Consider the following 14,683-nt stretch of genomic DNA (forward strand, 5'->3'; position numbering starts at 1 on the left):
TGTCCAATTTTCCCAGCACCATTTATTGAAGAGACTGTCTTTTTTCCACTGGAAGTTTTTTTTCCTGCTTTATCAAAGATTAGTTGCCCAAAGAACTGAGGTTGAGCCTTCTAGAAGTCCGTCTTCTTTTTTTCCCCAGAATGCAATTGAAATCTTAGATTTCATCATTGTTGATGTTTTCATTTGGTGGAGAAGAACCCAATGCAATAGTGAAAACTGCAGTTTACTCAATCGGCAATCACAAGAGTCTATATACATATCTGCTTAAGGAAGCCCGAAACACACTCACCATCTCTCATGTTCTTCAACTGTAAGGTTGCTCATACGCTCTCCGTCTGAATAGCCTGGCTATTCTAGGAGTCATCGCTGAGCCCCAGTGGCTGTTATCCGGAGACATACAGGTATTTGTCCTGGAAATGGGGGCTATATTTTCCAAATGCAAACAAAAATACTGGATATGGAAAATATGTCTACTCATTGCGACAGCAGGACACAGTACTTTTGGTGTTGCTACAGCATATATCTGATTAAAACAAATCCTTTTTCAAAGAATTAGTAAATGCAGGTATAATGTCAGTATCATGTGAAAGTTTCATTGGTTCCATGGATTTTCCCAAGCACATTTATAATTGTTTCAAATCAAAGAACTATCAGGGGCAAGTTTTTACTATTAAAAAAAGCCTCAACTCTACTTCAGTATCAACCGAGTTTGTTCTAGTGGCTTCAAGAATTTCTAGGGTTTTCAAGGTAAAGCTACCTGATGAAGCTGAGAGTGAGGATATAAAGACTATGGGGCTATACTCACCACTCACGTTAACAACATTGATTAATGAAGAATAATAACGTTAAAATTTTTGATGAACCAGCTCTTATAAGAGACACGTATGTTCTCATGGACCTATATCTCGAGAGGCAAAACCTAAGTCCCAGCATTTAAGGCTGCAAAGAGTTTACTGATTATAATGCAGGGGGCAAATACCAATAGGTATTGACTCTGCTTGTGTTTTCGATAGGATTTCTATTGTTTTTGATAATGTTGTGGCTACAAAGTTGTATATTTTTAGGATTTCTCCCTCTCCCATTTTCCACCATAATTAATGTGTGTAGTTTGGAAGAGGAGGGGTATTTTGGAAATATGCGTATTGAGTTATATCAGAAATTCCTAAGCTTAGGCACAGAGTAGAATTTTCTGGACAGTAGCTCCTGTGTCTACTCAGAGGGAGGCAGGACCACTTTATTTTCCCTAACTAAACAATTTAAGATATATTTGCTCATATTTGCTGACAGCCCGAAGAAGAAATACTCTAAGACGTGAGCAATAATCATGCCAGCTTTCAAACTGCATTGGTTTCAACCTTGAGCGCTACCAGAATAAACAATCAGCAAAGTTCCACATGTCAACATAAAAGCTAACAAGGAAATGGCATTTTTCCCCTGAGGAGGTATTCAACAGACAGATAAGTTGTGAGGCACTAAATCATTATAGGTTATGGTGGGTTTTTTCCCCTTTTATTTTAAGAGTATGTAAATACTTTTTCAATACACCTGAAATTTGACTGATGGATGCATTTTCCCTGAAATGAGGTCATAGTTGACAAAGAAGATACTCTCATCCTGTATCCAGGTAAAATGCAAGCTGTCTTGGGAGTAGGATGAGCTTTCTAACCTTTTCCAAAAAACTAGGAGAAAGTATTTTCCAGTCTTAGAGCACGACATAGCCTCTCACTCCTCTGCTCATTGACAGGAATATGGATTCTACTTGGGTCACTGACCTGCATCTCTACTAAAATTGTTCTCATTGCACCAGACATCCTCTTTGCCTCTCTGTAGCTGACAACCTGTCTCTACCTCCTGATCATACTTTCTGGAAGGAAAATGGGGAGCACAGCAGGTGAGAAAAGATCGGTTTTGCTGCTGAGAGATGTGGCCTAGGCACTGAAACATTGCAATTTCATAATTCCTAAGCATGATTCTTAAAATGTAGAGTGGTCCTGGAGTATGTATAGTCACTATTCTTACCTTACAAGGCCTAGCTCTCCTACCAAACATAATAGATGTAATCCCTCCTCTAAACTATCCAATCACTTCTTAAGCCTTCTTTGTACTGGCCACTTGATACCTTGGCTTGTGGTCCTGAAAATTCATATCTATAACAACACTCTGCACAGAGTGGGTAAAGTGAAGAAAATAGACCACACCAAGGGTCTACAAGAGCATGGGGGCAATGGGAGTTCTCAGGTGCCACTGGAGACAACGTGACCTGGTGCAACCTCGCAAACCATTTGACGATACCTATAAAGCTGAACATATACATACCCTGCGATCCAGTAATTACACCTGTAGGTATATACCCCCAAGAAATGTGACCTCTGTTCATTCATAAGATATGTATAAGAAGAAGAACCTGTGTGGCATCACTAATTGTAGTACCCTACAGATGTCCATCAACAATTTCAATGATAAGTAAATTCAGAGACTAGACTACACAGCAAGAGAATGAATGAACTTGCTATATGCTTGATGTGGAATGAGTCCCACAAATGTGACTGAGTGAAAGATGTCAGACACAAAAGCAGCTCAAAAATTGGTCAAACTAATCCATGAAATTATAAGTCAAGAGAGTAGAGGTAGCGGTTATCTTTATGGGGAGACAGTGACTCAGAGATTGAATAAGGGAGGTTTCTGGGATGTTGATTACATCTGTTTCAATCTGGGCGCTAATAATATGAGTTCACTCAGTGAGAATTCACTGTTAAGTTTTGTCTATGTATGTATATCACACTTTGATAAAGTTTTTAAAAGTATACATTATTTAGTCCATTAGCTGAGTTCTGAGAACACAATTCATAATCAATCTATTTTCATATCCCCATTGCCCCTCACACTGTGCCCTCATTTAACAGATGCTTAATAAACATTTGCTCAGTAAGACTTAGCTACTTTGGACACATATTTGCAAAGATTCTCTGCTCCCAGTTGCAGGAATACAACATGCCAGTGGATTTGAACTTCCCTCTAGTGCTTGCTTCTCTAGAGGACCGCCCCAAGTGGAGACCCTCAGGGTCTCACATCCGGTTTTCTGTAACAGCCTTTGAACTAGCCTTCCTCCTAATAAGGTCTCCTCCCTGGATCCTACTCCATATCCCACAGAATAATTTATCTTTTTAAAAAACACAGCATCGGGGCGCCTGGGTGGCACAGCGGTTGGGCGTCTGCCTTCGGCTCAGGGCGTGATCCCGGTGTTATGGGATCGAGCCCCACATCAGGCTCCTCCGTTATGAGCCTGCTTCTTCCTCTCCCACTCCCCCTGCTTGTGTTCCCTCTCTCACTGGCTGCCTCTATCTCTGTTGAATAAATAAATAAAATCTTTAAAAAATAAAAATAAAAAATAAAAAGCACAGCATCGATCACATCGGTCCACTGTTTAACAACTCTCAGTGACCATCCTTGTTGGCAGTAGTAAGGTTAAAGCTCTTGGTGTGGCTCTCAGTGGCCTCTACAGTGTTGTCAGGAACTTTCTGCTTCAGCATATTAAGTCTGGCTCAAGGATGAAGTTGGGGAACCTCACTGTACTCCTTAAAGAGCCCTGCCTACAATGCATTTCTCCCATAATCACCTCTCCCTAGTGCTTGCCATTATGACTCCTCCCAATCCCAGAGACTATCTCAGACCGTTCCTGCCTCATGAAGAATTTCCTGGTCATTCCAGCCCATGGTGTCTTCTCCTTTCCTGTGAAAAGCCCTGCCACTAATTATTGCCTCTGATAAATAACCTAATATGTTTTAAATATTTCAATTGCACCACCTAACTTTACAATGCACTTTCATAAGCATTATCTCATTTGCTCCATAACAATGTTGTGAGCAAGCGAAGGAACACAGGATTAATCTCATTTTATGGTTTAAAAACCCTAAGGTTCAGAGAGATGAGGTGACTTAAACCAGTGTATTCAGCCAAGGGTAGAGCCCAGGCTCATCCAAAGTCTCTATATCGAACTACCTAACTGTGAGTTTATATATTATCACCCCAGAAAGTTTATACATATTTTGAAATGTACTTACACTTTTTTTGAGGGATACTTCAAGTGCTGGAAAAGGCATTTAGGGGACTCTTTAGAGCTAAGTTCTTCTATTTCCACATTGTCCCCATTCCGCTCAAGGACTGATAAAAACATACTACTTCGGCTCTATGAGACTTCTGTGGCAAAAGCAAATGAAACACGTCACTTCATCTTCAAAAATTTATCTTTAGAGCATAGGGAGAAGGGAAGAGCCCTTCTAAGGCCAGGCAGCCCTAATTTTGCCTCTGTAAATGGAAAAAAACCAAAAGTTTCAAAGGAAGCTAGCAGAGGTAATGGCAATGAGCTTCAAAAACCTCAATTTAGTCACTATAAAATAAATTTCATATTGATCACATTTCAGAGATCATTTCTCAAATAATTCAACACTCAGGCAAAATGGAGAACTTTTCAATTTTGAAACCCAGTTTTATAAAATTTAAGAGATATCAATAAAAAACTTAATTTTATTTATGCCAAGGCTAGACAATACTAAATCTTCCTGGAAGCAAGTCAGAGAATTAATGTGATAAGAAGGGAGAAGGATCTAGGTATATGTTTAGACACCCAACCCTGAAGGTAAATACTGTCTTCTTCCCTAACATTCTGGACTCCTTCACACTGGGTATTAGACACCTGAGCAGTGAAGGTTGAACATCGTGATAAACAGGCCTAAGAAAGGAAGAGGGAGATGGAAAAGCAAAAATAAATCTAAACATTAGAAATAAGATATTCAAACAGGTTTTATTCACCCAGCGATAAATGCATCAGCTATCTATTTCCTGTCTGATCCCTTATTCCACCTGCCTGGGCATGGGCTCCAGGGAAATAGGATTTGTTCTACTTATCTGATCCTCACCAACTGAAACCAATTTGAGATAGGAATCGTATCTTGTTTTGGTTTGTATGCTTTTTATGGAGTTTTGCACATCATAGTAACTGTAAATTTCCAGAATGAATGCTTGAGCTTAGGGATTCCTGAACATGCAGAGTTGTTTAAGAGCAGCTGGTTTCTGAGCTTATCTAGAGAACCTTGCCAGCATAACTTACTCAAGACCCTAATTTTAGGAAGAGTTAAACCAAAGTCGATTTTAATTGGTGACAAAATCTATTCAAAGTGAATGTTTATCATCTGAAGAAGAAGAATCATTCTTGTGTTCACTGATTTGGTTATAGTAATTGTTATTATATCAAAGACACTATCCCTCAGAACCTGTGTAAGAAAATATCACAGCAGTCTGTCTGCAATAACAAAGTCCTGATGCCTTAAACGTATGCGAGCAGGAAACACTGTTTTGACTTCTTACTATAACACAATCATACTCTGCATAAAGCAAACCCAATCTAGAGAAATAACGAGCTATGGAAACGATCCTTTTAAATCTGCTGGGTTTGTCTCAGTAGTACAAATAATTACAAAGGAAACTAAACAAACCAACCGACAGACGACGGACATGGAGCCCTTAATTGACATTCCCAAATTCTCTAATAAAGCAACATAGCAGGAGGCAGCTAAATACCATACATGCCTCTGGAATGAAGAGAACCTGGCTAAGAATATTAAACATCTAAACCTGGCTTTCTAAAAGAAAATACTGGGGTGCCTGGGTGGCTCAGTCGATTAAGCGTCCAACCCAAAAAGATGACGCAGGTGTTGGAATGACCAGACGTGTACTTTAAAATAATTATGGTAGGGGTGCCTGGCGACTCAGCTGGTTAAGTAGTTCAACTCTTGATTTCGGCTCAGGTCATGATCCCAGAGTCCTCGGATTAAGCCCCACATTGGGCTGCCTGATGCATGCGCAGCCTGCTTCTCTCTCTCTGCTGCTTGTCCTCCCTCTCAAATAAATAAACAAAATCTAAAAAAAAAAAAAAAAAAAAGATTCTCTCTCTCCCTTTGTCCCTCCCCTCATTCATGCTCACTCTCTCTCCAAAAACTAAAATAAAATAAATAAAATAAAATAAAATAATTATGGTAAAAATGCCAAAGGATTTAATTGAAAATGTAAACAATACACAGGCAAAGATGTGGAAGTTTAGGAGAGATTAGAAATATGTATTAAAAAAGGAAGTGATTCAAATGAGCCAAAGAGAAACTTGGTGATAAAAGAGGAAAAGACCTTCAGTGACCTTGAAGACAGGTCAACAGAATTATCTCAACTGGAATAAAAGAGGTAAAATGGTAATAATAAATAGAACAAACTTTTGAGATCTGAGGGACATAACAAATGGTCTAACATGTGTATAATCAAAAATTCCTGCAAGGAAGGGAAAGAATGAAGCAAAAAGTATATTTAAAGAGATAACGGCTGAGAACTTTCACATTTGAAGAAAGTTGTTAATGGACAGATTAAAGAAGGTCAGAGAATTCCAAGTGTGATAAATACAAGGGGGGTCCCATCTAGTCACATCACAGCCAAAGTTCTGGAAAAAATAAATTAAATAAAGATCAGATCTTAAAAAGCAGTCAAAGGAGAAAGACAGACACATTACACGCATGAAGGAACAACAATACAAATGATAACTGACTGACAGCCAAAAACAGTAGAAACAAGAAGACAATAAAACAACATTTTCCAAGTGTTGAAAGAATCAAAATACGATCACCTAAAATCTCTCACTTGCAAAAATATCCCTTAAAAATAAAGACAAAATAAATATATTTTCAGAGAGACAAAGTCAAAGATTATTAGTCTCCAGCTGATTTGCAGCTGAGAGATGTTGAAGGTCTTCATGTTATAGGGAAATAATATCACATGAAAACACAGATTCACAGAAAGAAACAAAGAATATCAGAAAGGGTAGATAACTAAGTAAATTTGTTAAAGTTTTGTTGGTAATTTTAATAACTTCACTTACTTTAAAAAACTACAATTTCTGGGGTCCTTGGGTGACTCAGTCAGCTCAGCGTTCAACCCTTGATTTTGGCTCAGGATCATGGTCTCAGGGTTGTGAGATCGAGCCCCTTGTGGGGCTCCATGCTGGGCGTGTATCTTGCTTAAGATTCTCTTTCTCCTTTTCCCTCCACCTCTTTCTACCCCCAGCTCTCTCTCTCTCTCTCTCTAACAAAAAAAAAAAAAAAAAAAAAAAAAAAAAAAAAAGCTGTTTCTTTAAAGCAACACAAACAATGTGTTGTGGTCTTATAGCATACTCAGATGCAATCAGAACACATTTTTTTCCTAAAGGGAAATAATATTATTTAAAAGCAGGTTAGAATAAATTAAGATGCTTATTTTAATCTCAAATGCTGCTCCTAAAAATAGCACAAAACAGCAGAGACTCTCTTGGAGACCTCAGAGCAGACAGAGACTTCTTGGCATGTTACAAAATATGCTAGCCATAAAAGAAAGTTTGAGAAGTAGGACACAAGCAAAATGTAAAATTTCTACTCATCAAACAACAATAGTAAGAAAAGCAATAAGCCATCCAAAGTCTAGACAGAAGTATTCCAGAAAGAAGTAGTTGGAAAAGAATTATTTCCAGAATAAATAAAGAACTCTCATAAATCAACAATAAAAAGATAACACAATAATAATAAAGTACATAAATAGGGTGACGAATAAGAACATACAGTATGCTCAGTGTTATTAATCACCAGAGAGAGTCTCATTAAATTCACATGCGGATGCTATTTACCCCCACTAGAAGGCCTAAAAACAAACCATGCGACAACCTCAAATATTGGCAAATACATGGAGCAACTGGACCTTCCACGCACTGCTGGTAGAAGGCAAGTTGGTACCATCACTTTGGGGAACAGCTATGGCCCAACAAGTCCACAAATAGATATTTACCGAAGGGAGGTGAAAACGCAGACCAACAAACGACCCATACAAAAATTCTTGTTGTGGGCTTATTCGTATTTGCCATAAACTGGAAACAACTGAAATGTCCATCAACAGGAGAATAGGTGACAATTAATGGTATGTAAGGAATATGACTCTGCAATAGAAAGGAATGAACCACTGACTGATACAACAGGATGGATCTCTAAAATCTGCAGTTGCTGATGGAAGCCAGACCCTTCCTCCCGAATGCTGTATGATTCCATTTATATGAACTTCAAGAACAGAAAAAACGAAGCTTGCTTGGAAAGTAGAAAGGCAGTTTCCTCCAGGGAGAAAGGTTTGCCTGGAGAGGGTCATAACAGGACTTCCTGGGGTTAAGTAAATATTCTCGATTTTGCTTGGGTGGTGATCACATGGGTATAAAATTTTCAGACTCATTGAAATGAACATACAGGGACTGTACATTGTTTTGCATATAAGTTATACTTCGATAAAAAAGAACAAAATAAATAAAATAACCCATCTGAATAATTACAGAGCTAGAAGAATTGTCACCTATTGGAAACACCCAGGTAACCAGCTCCAATATGGAAAAGCAGGGCATCCCCCACATGCCAGGCCACTCCTGTACCTGCTGCCTGTCTCCACCCCTCTCGGGAACCACTATCCTGACAGCGACCGCACAGAAGAGTTTTCTCTGCTTTTGTACTCTATGCAAATAATCATTTAGCATATGCTCTCTTAGCTGGCTTCTTTTATATGATCTTACCTTTGTGAGATTTATTCCTATAATTATGTGTAGCTGTGGAGATCTTTATTCTGAGAGCTGTATTCTATTTTGTATAATCATCTCATTTGTATATATTTGCCTCTCCGCATATTAATGGCCAGCTAGCCTTCGTGGCTTCCTGGTCTCGGGCGGTTGTCGGAAGGGTTGGGAGTACGCTGTAATCACAGCAGACAGACCAGAACTGTTCTGTAACAATAAAAAAATATGAAGAAATTTCTGCAACACCTACAGAAAGCTGGACAAATTAATTTTCTCTGTACCCATTTTATTTTACTGTGGTTCACTTTTTTTTATTGAGGTATAATTTTTTTCTACAATGAAATGCATAGATCAGCCCAGGGTGTCTGGAGAGTTTTATATATATATATATATATATATATAATATATCCAAGGAACAAAACAATATAGAAAACATTTCCTTCACCTCAGAAGGCCCCCTGGGCCTCCTTCTAGTCAAACCCCTCCTCTTAGAGACAACCATTTTTCTGATAGTTGGGCCATCCTAGACTCAAAAAATTCTATTTTCTCATAATATAACATGGATGTTAGATGTCACTGAATAGACACATTCATTTCTGGAAGAGAAAATAAATAGGTTATTAAAAGCTACAGTTGCCTGAATCACTGTCATAAATCAGCTCATTGACGCCAAGCAAATCAGACACCAACTTCCACGCTGCAAAAACATGAAGCCCTTGAGCTACTGCTTCCGGTGAAAGCCTCTGAGCCACAGCATAGCTGCAGCAGACAGCTGAAGAGAGCGTTGCAATTTTTGAGTGGCTCCATTTTTGCTGTAAGAAAAGAAGAATGCATGGTCTGGTGAATTTGACCTCATTTCGACTGGCGGGTGCAATATTCGAAAGCAAGATTTTTCTAACACACTTCCTATTGACTGCTGTTAGGCACGTGCTGCTGGACAAATTTTGTCGATCAGGAAACTAGCTGTGGTAGCATGAAACAGACAAGGAACTTCATGCAGTGGAAATTTCCTCAGAAACCAATGCCTTGGAGTGTAGGAAGAAAAGTCATGACAACTGAGAGTGACTAGTTTTAGCTTCTTGTCTGGGAGAAAAATCTCTGAGTATATTTTACTGTAGATTTTGGCTGGAGACCAAAAAAAAAAAAAAAAAAAAAAAAACACACTGTACAAAAAGATGGATGACGGTTTGTCCTCAGAAGTCACCATAATCCTAAGATATTGTATTTCCTTTGAAACTTACCAGTCCATCGTAGATGCACGGGCTGAAGATGGCAAATGGTTGAATATTCATGTCCTACAATTCAATGTACCTCATAATACATGTCCAGATATCATGGTTGTGAATTAAATTACCAAAAGACTCAATAAACAAGTTAGACTCTCCCCCCGCGTAAACAAGCCACGGCATGACACAAGCCCGCGGGGAGCAAACTGCATCTCCTGTTGTGGCACAGAAACTTCCTACAGCTCAGTAACGGTGTGTGGGCCCTGTGAGGCACAGGGCAGGCATTTAGACCCGAATTTGAGACAGAACAGAGCACATTTCACTCAGAGGACACGCTTCCAACATGCTGCTCCCCAGCCTGCTGAGAGCAGTCATAGCCTCCATCTGCCACGGTGAGGCCAGTAAGGATGGCCACGGACACACACTCAAGCTCCTCTGAGTCCCGAGTCCGGGGCTAGAGGCAGGTGCGGTTCTTACTGTCTGGTGGGGTTTAGCAGAGGGAATACTGGGCTGGGGAATCAGAACTCTCTGTCCTACATGAGTTCCTTAAAACCCTAGGGATACTACCAGGAGAATCAGCCTAATTCTCTCTTTCTTTTTGCAGGATCCGGCATGACGCAGAAGGTGACTCAAGCCCAGCCTGCCATTTCAATGCTGGAGAATGAGGCTGTGACCTTGGATTTTGAATATGAAGCTAGTGGTTCTAGCTATTATTTATTCTGGTACAAACAAGCACCAAGCGGGGAAATGATCTTCCTCATTCGTCAGGACTCGTACAGCGAGCAGAATGCAATAGAGGGTCGGTATTCTTTGAATTTCCAGAAATCAGACCGTTCCATCAGCCTCACCATCACGGCATTACAACCTGAGGACTCAGCAGTGTATTTCTGTGCTCTGAGAGACACCACAGTGATGCAGCACCTGTGGGAGCCCCACAAAAACCTCAGATCTCCGCCGGAGGCATCCCCTGGCTCTGAACACCTGGGAGGGTGGCAGAGAGGAAGGAAGAAGCAGGGGCTGTGCCTGGCGGGGGTTCTAAGGTGGACACTTCACTCGAAGGAAAATGCGATTTCTCTGGCTCAGAGAACATGTCAAACAGTGTTATTCAACAAAAGCATTTTTTTTAAAGATTTTATTTATTTATTTGACAGAGAGAGAGACAGCCAGCGAGAGAGAGAACACAAGCAGGGGGAGTGGGAGAGGAAGAAGCAGGCTCATAGCGGAGGAGCCTGATGTGGGGCTCGATTCCATAACGCCGGGATCACGCCCTGAGCCGAAGGCAGACGCTTAACCGCTGTGCCACCCAGGAGCCCCAACAAAAGCATTTTTATCTTCATTTCTTTACTTTGCGGTAGATCATTTAGCAAAAGATTAAAAAATAAAGTTGTTGGTGATGATTACATTAAAATGGAAGGCCCAAAATCTAAATGGCTTCCCTGTTTCAACCCGTAGTGCCAAAGGGGGTCATCCGGTGTCCAAATCTGTCCTGGTGCTGTAAAAGCAACTCTGGGAAGCGTCATTTGAAGGATTTAGCGTCTTCCACAGGCTGAGGCTGAGTCTGCTGCTCTGTCATGGATGCACTTCTGCTTTGCAGAGCGCCCCCCTCCTTATGTCCTCTTCTGCTCACTGCCTGCTCTTCCAGGGAAACCACAATCCCATACATAGGTCCGTTTTGCCTGGTTTTGAACTTTGGATTTTTTCTATCCTATCTGGATCCTTCTCTTAATGTTCTATTTCTGAGATTCAGATGTGCACAGTTTAGTTTCTTTCCACTGCTGTGTTGTGAGTATACTACAGGTCATCCCCTTACTGAAATGGTTATCTGGATTCTTCTAGTCCTTGGCTGTCATCCACAGTGTCATATGAATAGCCTTAGAGTGTTCTTTGGTGAACATAATTACATACTGCTTTGGGGCATATATGTTGGAATTTCTGGATTAAAGGGTTTAGATAGATCTAGCTTTAATTCCTCCAGTAGTTAAGCCATCGGAAAGAGTATGATTTCTATATTGTAGAGCAATAGAAATTTTCAGTACTTGTCATGGCGGACCTCTCAGAAACTTTTGACACATGAGTTGTGACCACTTACTCTTATGACCACTTACTCTTAAAACTCTCTCCTCCTTTTCTCTGATGAACCATTTTGACTCCTGTGCACACTCTCATCTCCCAATCACTAGCTGTTGGAAGTCCTCAAGGGTTAGCCCTGGGACACCTCCTCTCTTTATGTTATTCCCTCTCTCTATATATGACATTTTATTCATGCATCTATGACTCCCATATGTATACCTCTGTACCAGGCCTCACCATTTACTTTCTCTTACTTTACACTCAATTAAAAAAAGTATATCACCAGCTGTCAGGTACATACACAGGTAAAAATGACAGAACAGTCAGCATCCTGGACATAAACATAGTAAAGTGAGAGAAATTGTCGTTGCAACCTTGCATGACCCTCTAAATCCTCCAAACTCCATGACATGCATTTCAGGCTCTCTGAGCAAACTCTTGATTCTCCCCTAATGTGGCTGGAGGAAGATTGGAAATAGTGCAACACCACAGATTCAGTCCATTCTCTCCAACTCTTTAGAGAATTCTTATTTTTTTTTCATATATCCCATATATCTGGATAATAGACTAAGAACAATTTAACAGTTGGGTTTTATATATGCTTGGCATGTGTCCCTAAGCCTGTGTTGTGGTCCCTCTATACATGTTCTCATATATTGAGTGCTCTCTCCAAAGGCCAAGAAACATTGTAATTAATATAGACATATTTATGTCTATGTCCATATTTATGTATAGATTTTTAAAAATTCCTGTAACTGTGAGCTCCATAGGGTAAGGAAACCTGTATGTATTACATGTGACACAATACTTGGCACATAGTGGTTGCATATTAACTATTTGCTGGTTGAAGAAGAATAAATTGATAGCATCAACAGATACTGAGCTTCTATCCTTTGGATGACTTTAGTATGGATTAATTATTTCCTGTCTTTGCCCCTTTCTATGACCATGAGAACACTCCTTCTGTTTGCCATAAATTCCCTTTCTGTACCTACAGATTTTTCTCATATGACACTATTTCCAGGTTTGCAACTTAGATGGTCTCTATCTTGCTGGCATAGATGGAGGCATCTTTATTCCATGATGGGGAGAAAGGTGTATGTCTGATTCGGTTTCTTGTGGACTGGATGTCTCTCGGATATGTATGCTGATTCTTCTTGGTTTAGGCTAGTGATGACATCCCTCTGTTTTATCTCTTCTCTGGTTTGATCTCCAGGGTTTTTATCTTAGGATTTGAACCTCAAATATTTATTATGGCTGGAGATATGAGTCCTATAAAACTATGGGTGGTGATGGCAGGGGGTGGGTGAAGGAAATCACAGCTAACTCAGTTTTCTTTGTGTCCCCATATTTTTCATTTTCATCTTAATTTCTGGAACACAAATGAAATGACCTTTATACAATAGGTGTTCTCCATACACTAAATACTGCCCTTGTGTATAATTGGATTGGGTCAAACTATCTATTGTCATTTGTCTTTACCATTGCCATGGCATGCTCTCCTTCATTGTACATTTTTTTTCAAGTCTAGTGATCTAGTTGATTTACTTAGCTTTAGGGTAGACATTCCTAACATTGGAAGTCCTAATGTAAGACTTAAGGAAAATGAGCCTGTTTTTCTAATTTCCTGATTCTGATTCCAAGGGCTGAATTATTTCAATCAAGAATACTTTAAAGCTCCTGGATTCTTAGCCCTTAATAAAACTTTTAAGAAACTATTATCCTCAATTGTAATATTGGTCTTTTCAAAATCCTCTCATGAGAGAACAAAAGCATCCCTGTCCCTGGGATGGTAGGAAGAAGCATCACTACATCCTGGAGGAATGGAGCTATCTGACCTTGGAACTGTTTCAGTGGGAAAAGGCATAAAAGCATGTGGTTTTAGCGAAAAGTAATAACAAAAAGAGGGGTTTTTCATTCTTGGGACAATCTGTAGAGAACATCCTTTTCTTCAAGAAACATATGCTCAATTATCAGGAAAGAAGTTATAGACAAGGAAGGAGAATCTCACTTTTAGTTCAGCTTAAAGTTCAGATTTAAAGATGACAGATGGTTATTTTTCTCAGAGATTTTTAAAATTTAGAAGAATGTGAATGTTAGGAAATGTTACAGTTATCCTTTGTCATAACATAGATGTAACCACTTGGCAAATTCATACTAGAAAACATTTCAAAGCCTGATGAGTTGAGAAGGGTTTGGTTTGGAAATCATATTTTTAAATTTACCTTTTAGTTGGGGAAATCATGGTAAGAATAAAAAAGGAAATTTGCAGACTCACTCCTCTGTGAGAAGTCTTCAACTTACATTTTGGTTATGCTGCTTTGACCTAGTTACATGATCACAGCAAACAGGTAAAGCTTAAGACAAAGATACGGACACATTCTTCTTTTTAAAAGAATCTTTTAAAAAATTATGAAAAGTTAGCTCTAAATGGATCATGGACTTAAATGCAAAATGTAAAACTATGAAACTTTTAGAAGAAAACATAGGATAAAGTCTCAGGACCTGGAGCTAGATTTGACATAATGTTCTTAGATTTGACACTAAAAGTATCACACACACAGATACACACACACACACACACACGCACACATACTGGACTACATCAAAATTAAAAACTTATCCTCTGCAAAAGACCCTGTAAAGAAGATGAAGAGATAAGCTACAGACTAGGGGTAAACATTTACACACCACGTATCTGGCCCAGGGCTTGTATCTAGAATATATAAAGAATCCTTACTGTTGAGATCAACAGTAAAAGAAAACGAAAACA

At 39.4% G+C, this 14,683-nt stretch overlaps 1 protein-coding gene across 11 annotated transcripts in view; it reads left to right on the forward strand.

The window, feature by feature from the left end:
* Nucleotides 1-14,683, forward strand: part of LOC105234922 (T-cell receptor alpha chain C region) — a 560,983-nt gene that overhangs the window by 80,740 nt on the left and 465,560 nt on the right. The window contains exon 3 of one of the 11 annotated variants that reach the window (XM_034648722.1): nucleotides 6,195-6,198. The exons of the other annotated variants lie outside the window; for them this stretch is intronic. Coding sequence (XP_034504613.1) covers nucleotides 6,195-6,198 — 4 coding nt within the window. The remainder of the gene's footprint in view (nucleotides 1-6,194; nucleotides 6,199-14,683) is intronic. 11 annotated transcript variants of the gene reach the window in all.

This window comes from Ailuropoda melanoleuca, chromosome 20 (genome assembly GCF_002007445.2).
Source record: "Ailuropoda melanoleuca isolate Jingjing chromosome 20, ASM200744v2, whole genome shotgun sequence".
Taxonomy (NCBI): Eukaryota; Metazoa; Chordata; class Mammalia; order Carnivora; family Ursidae; genus Ailuropoda; species Ailuropoda melanoleuca.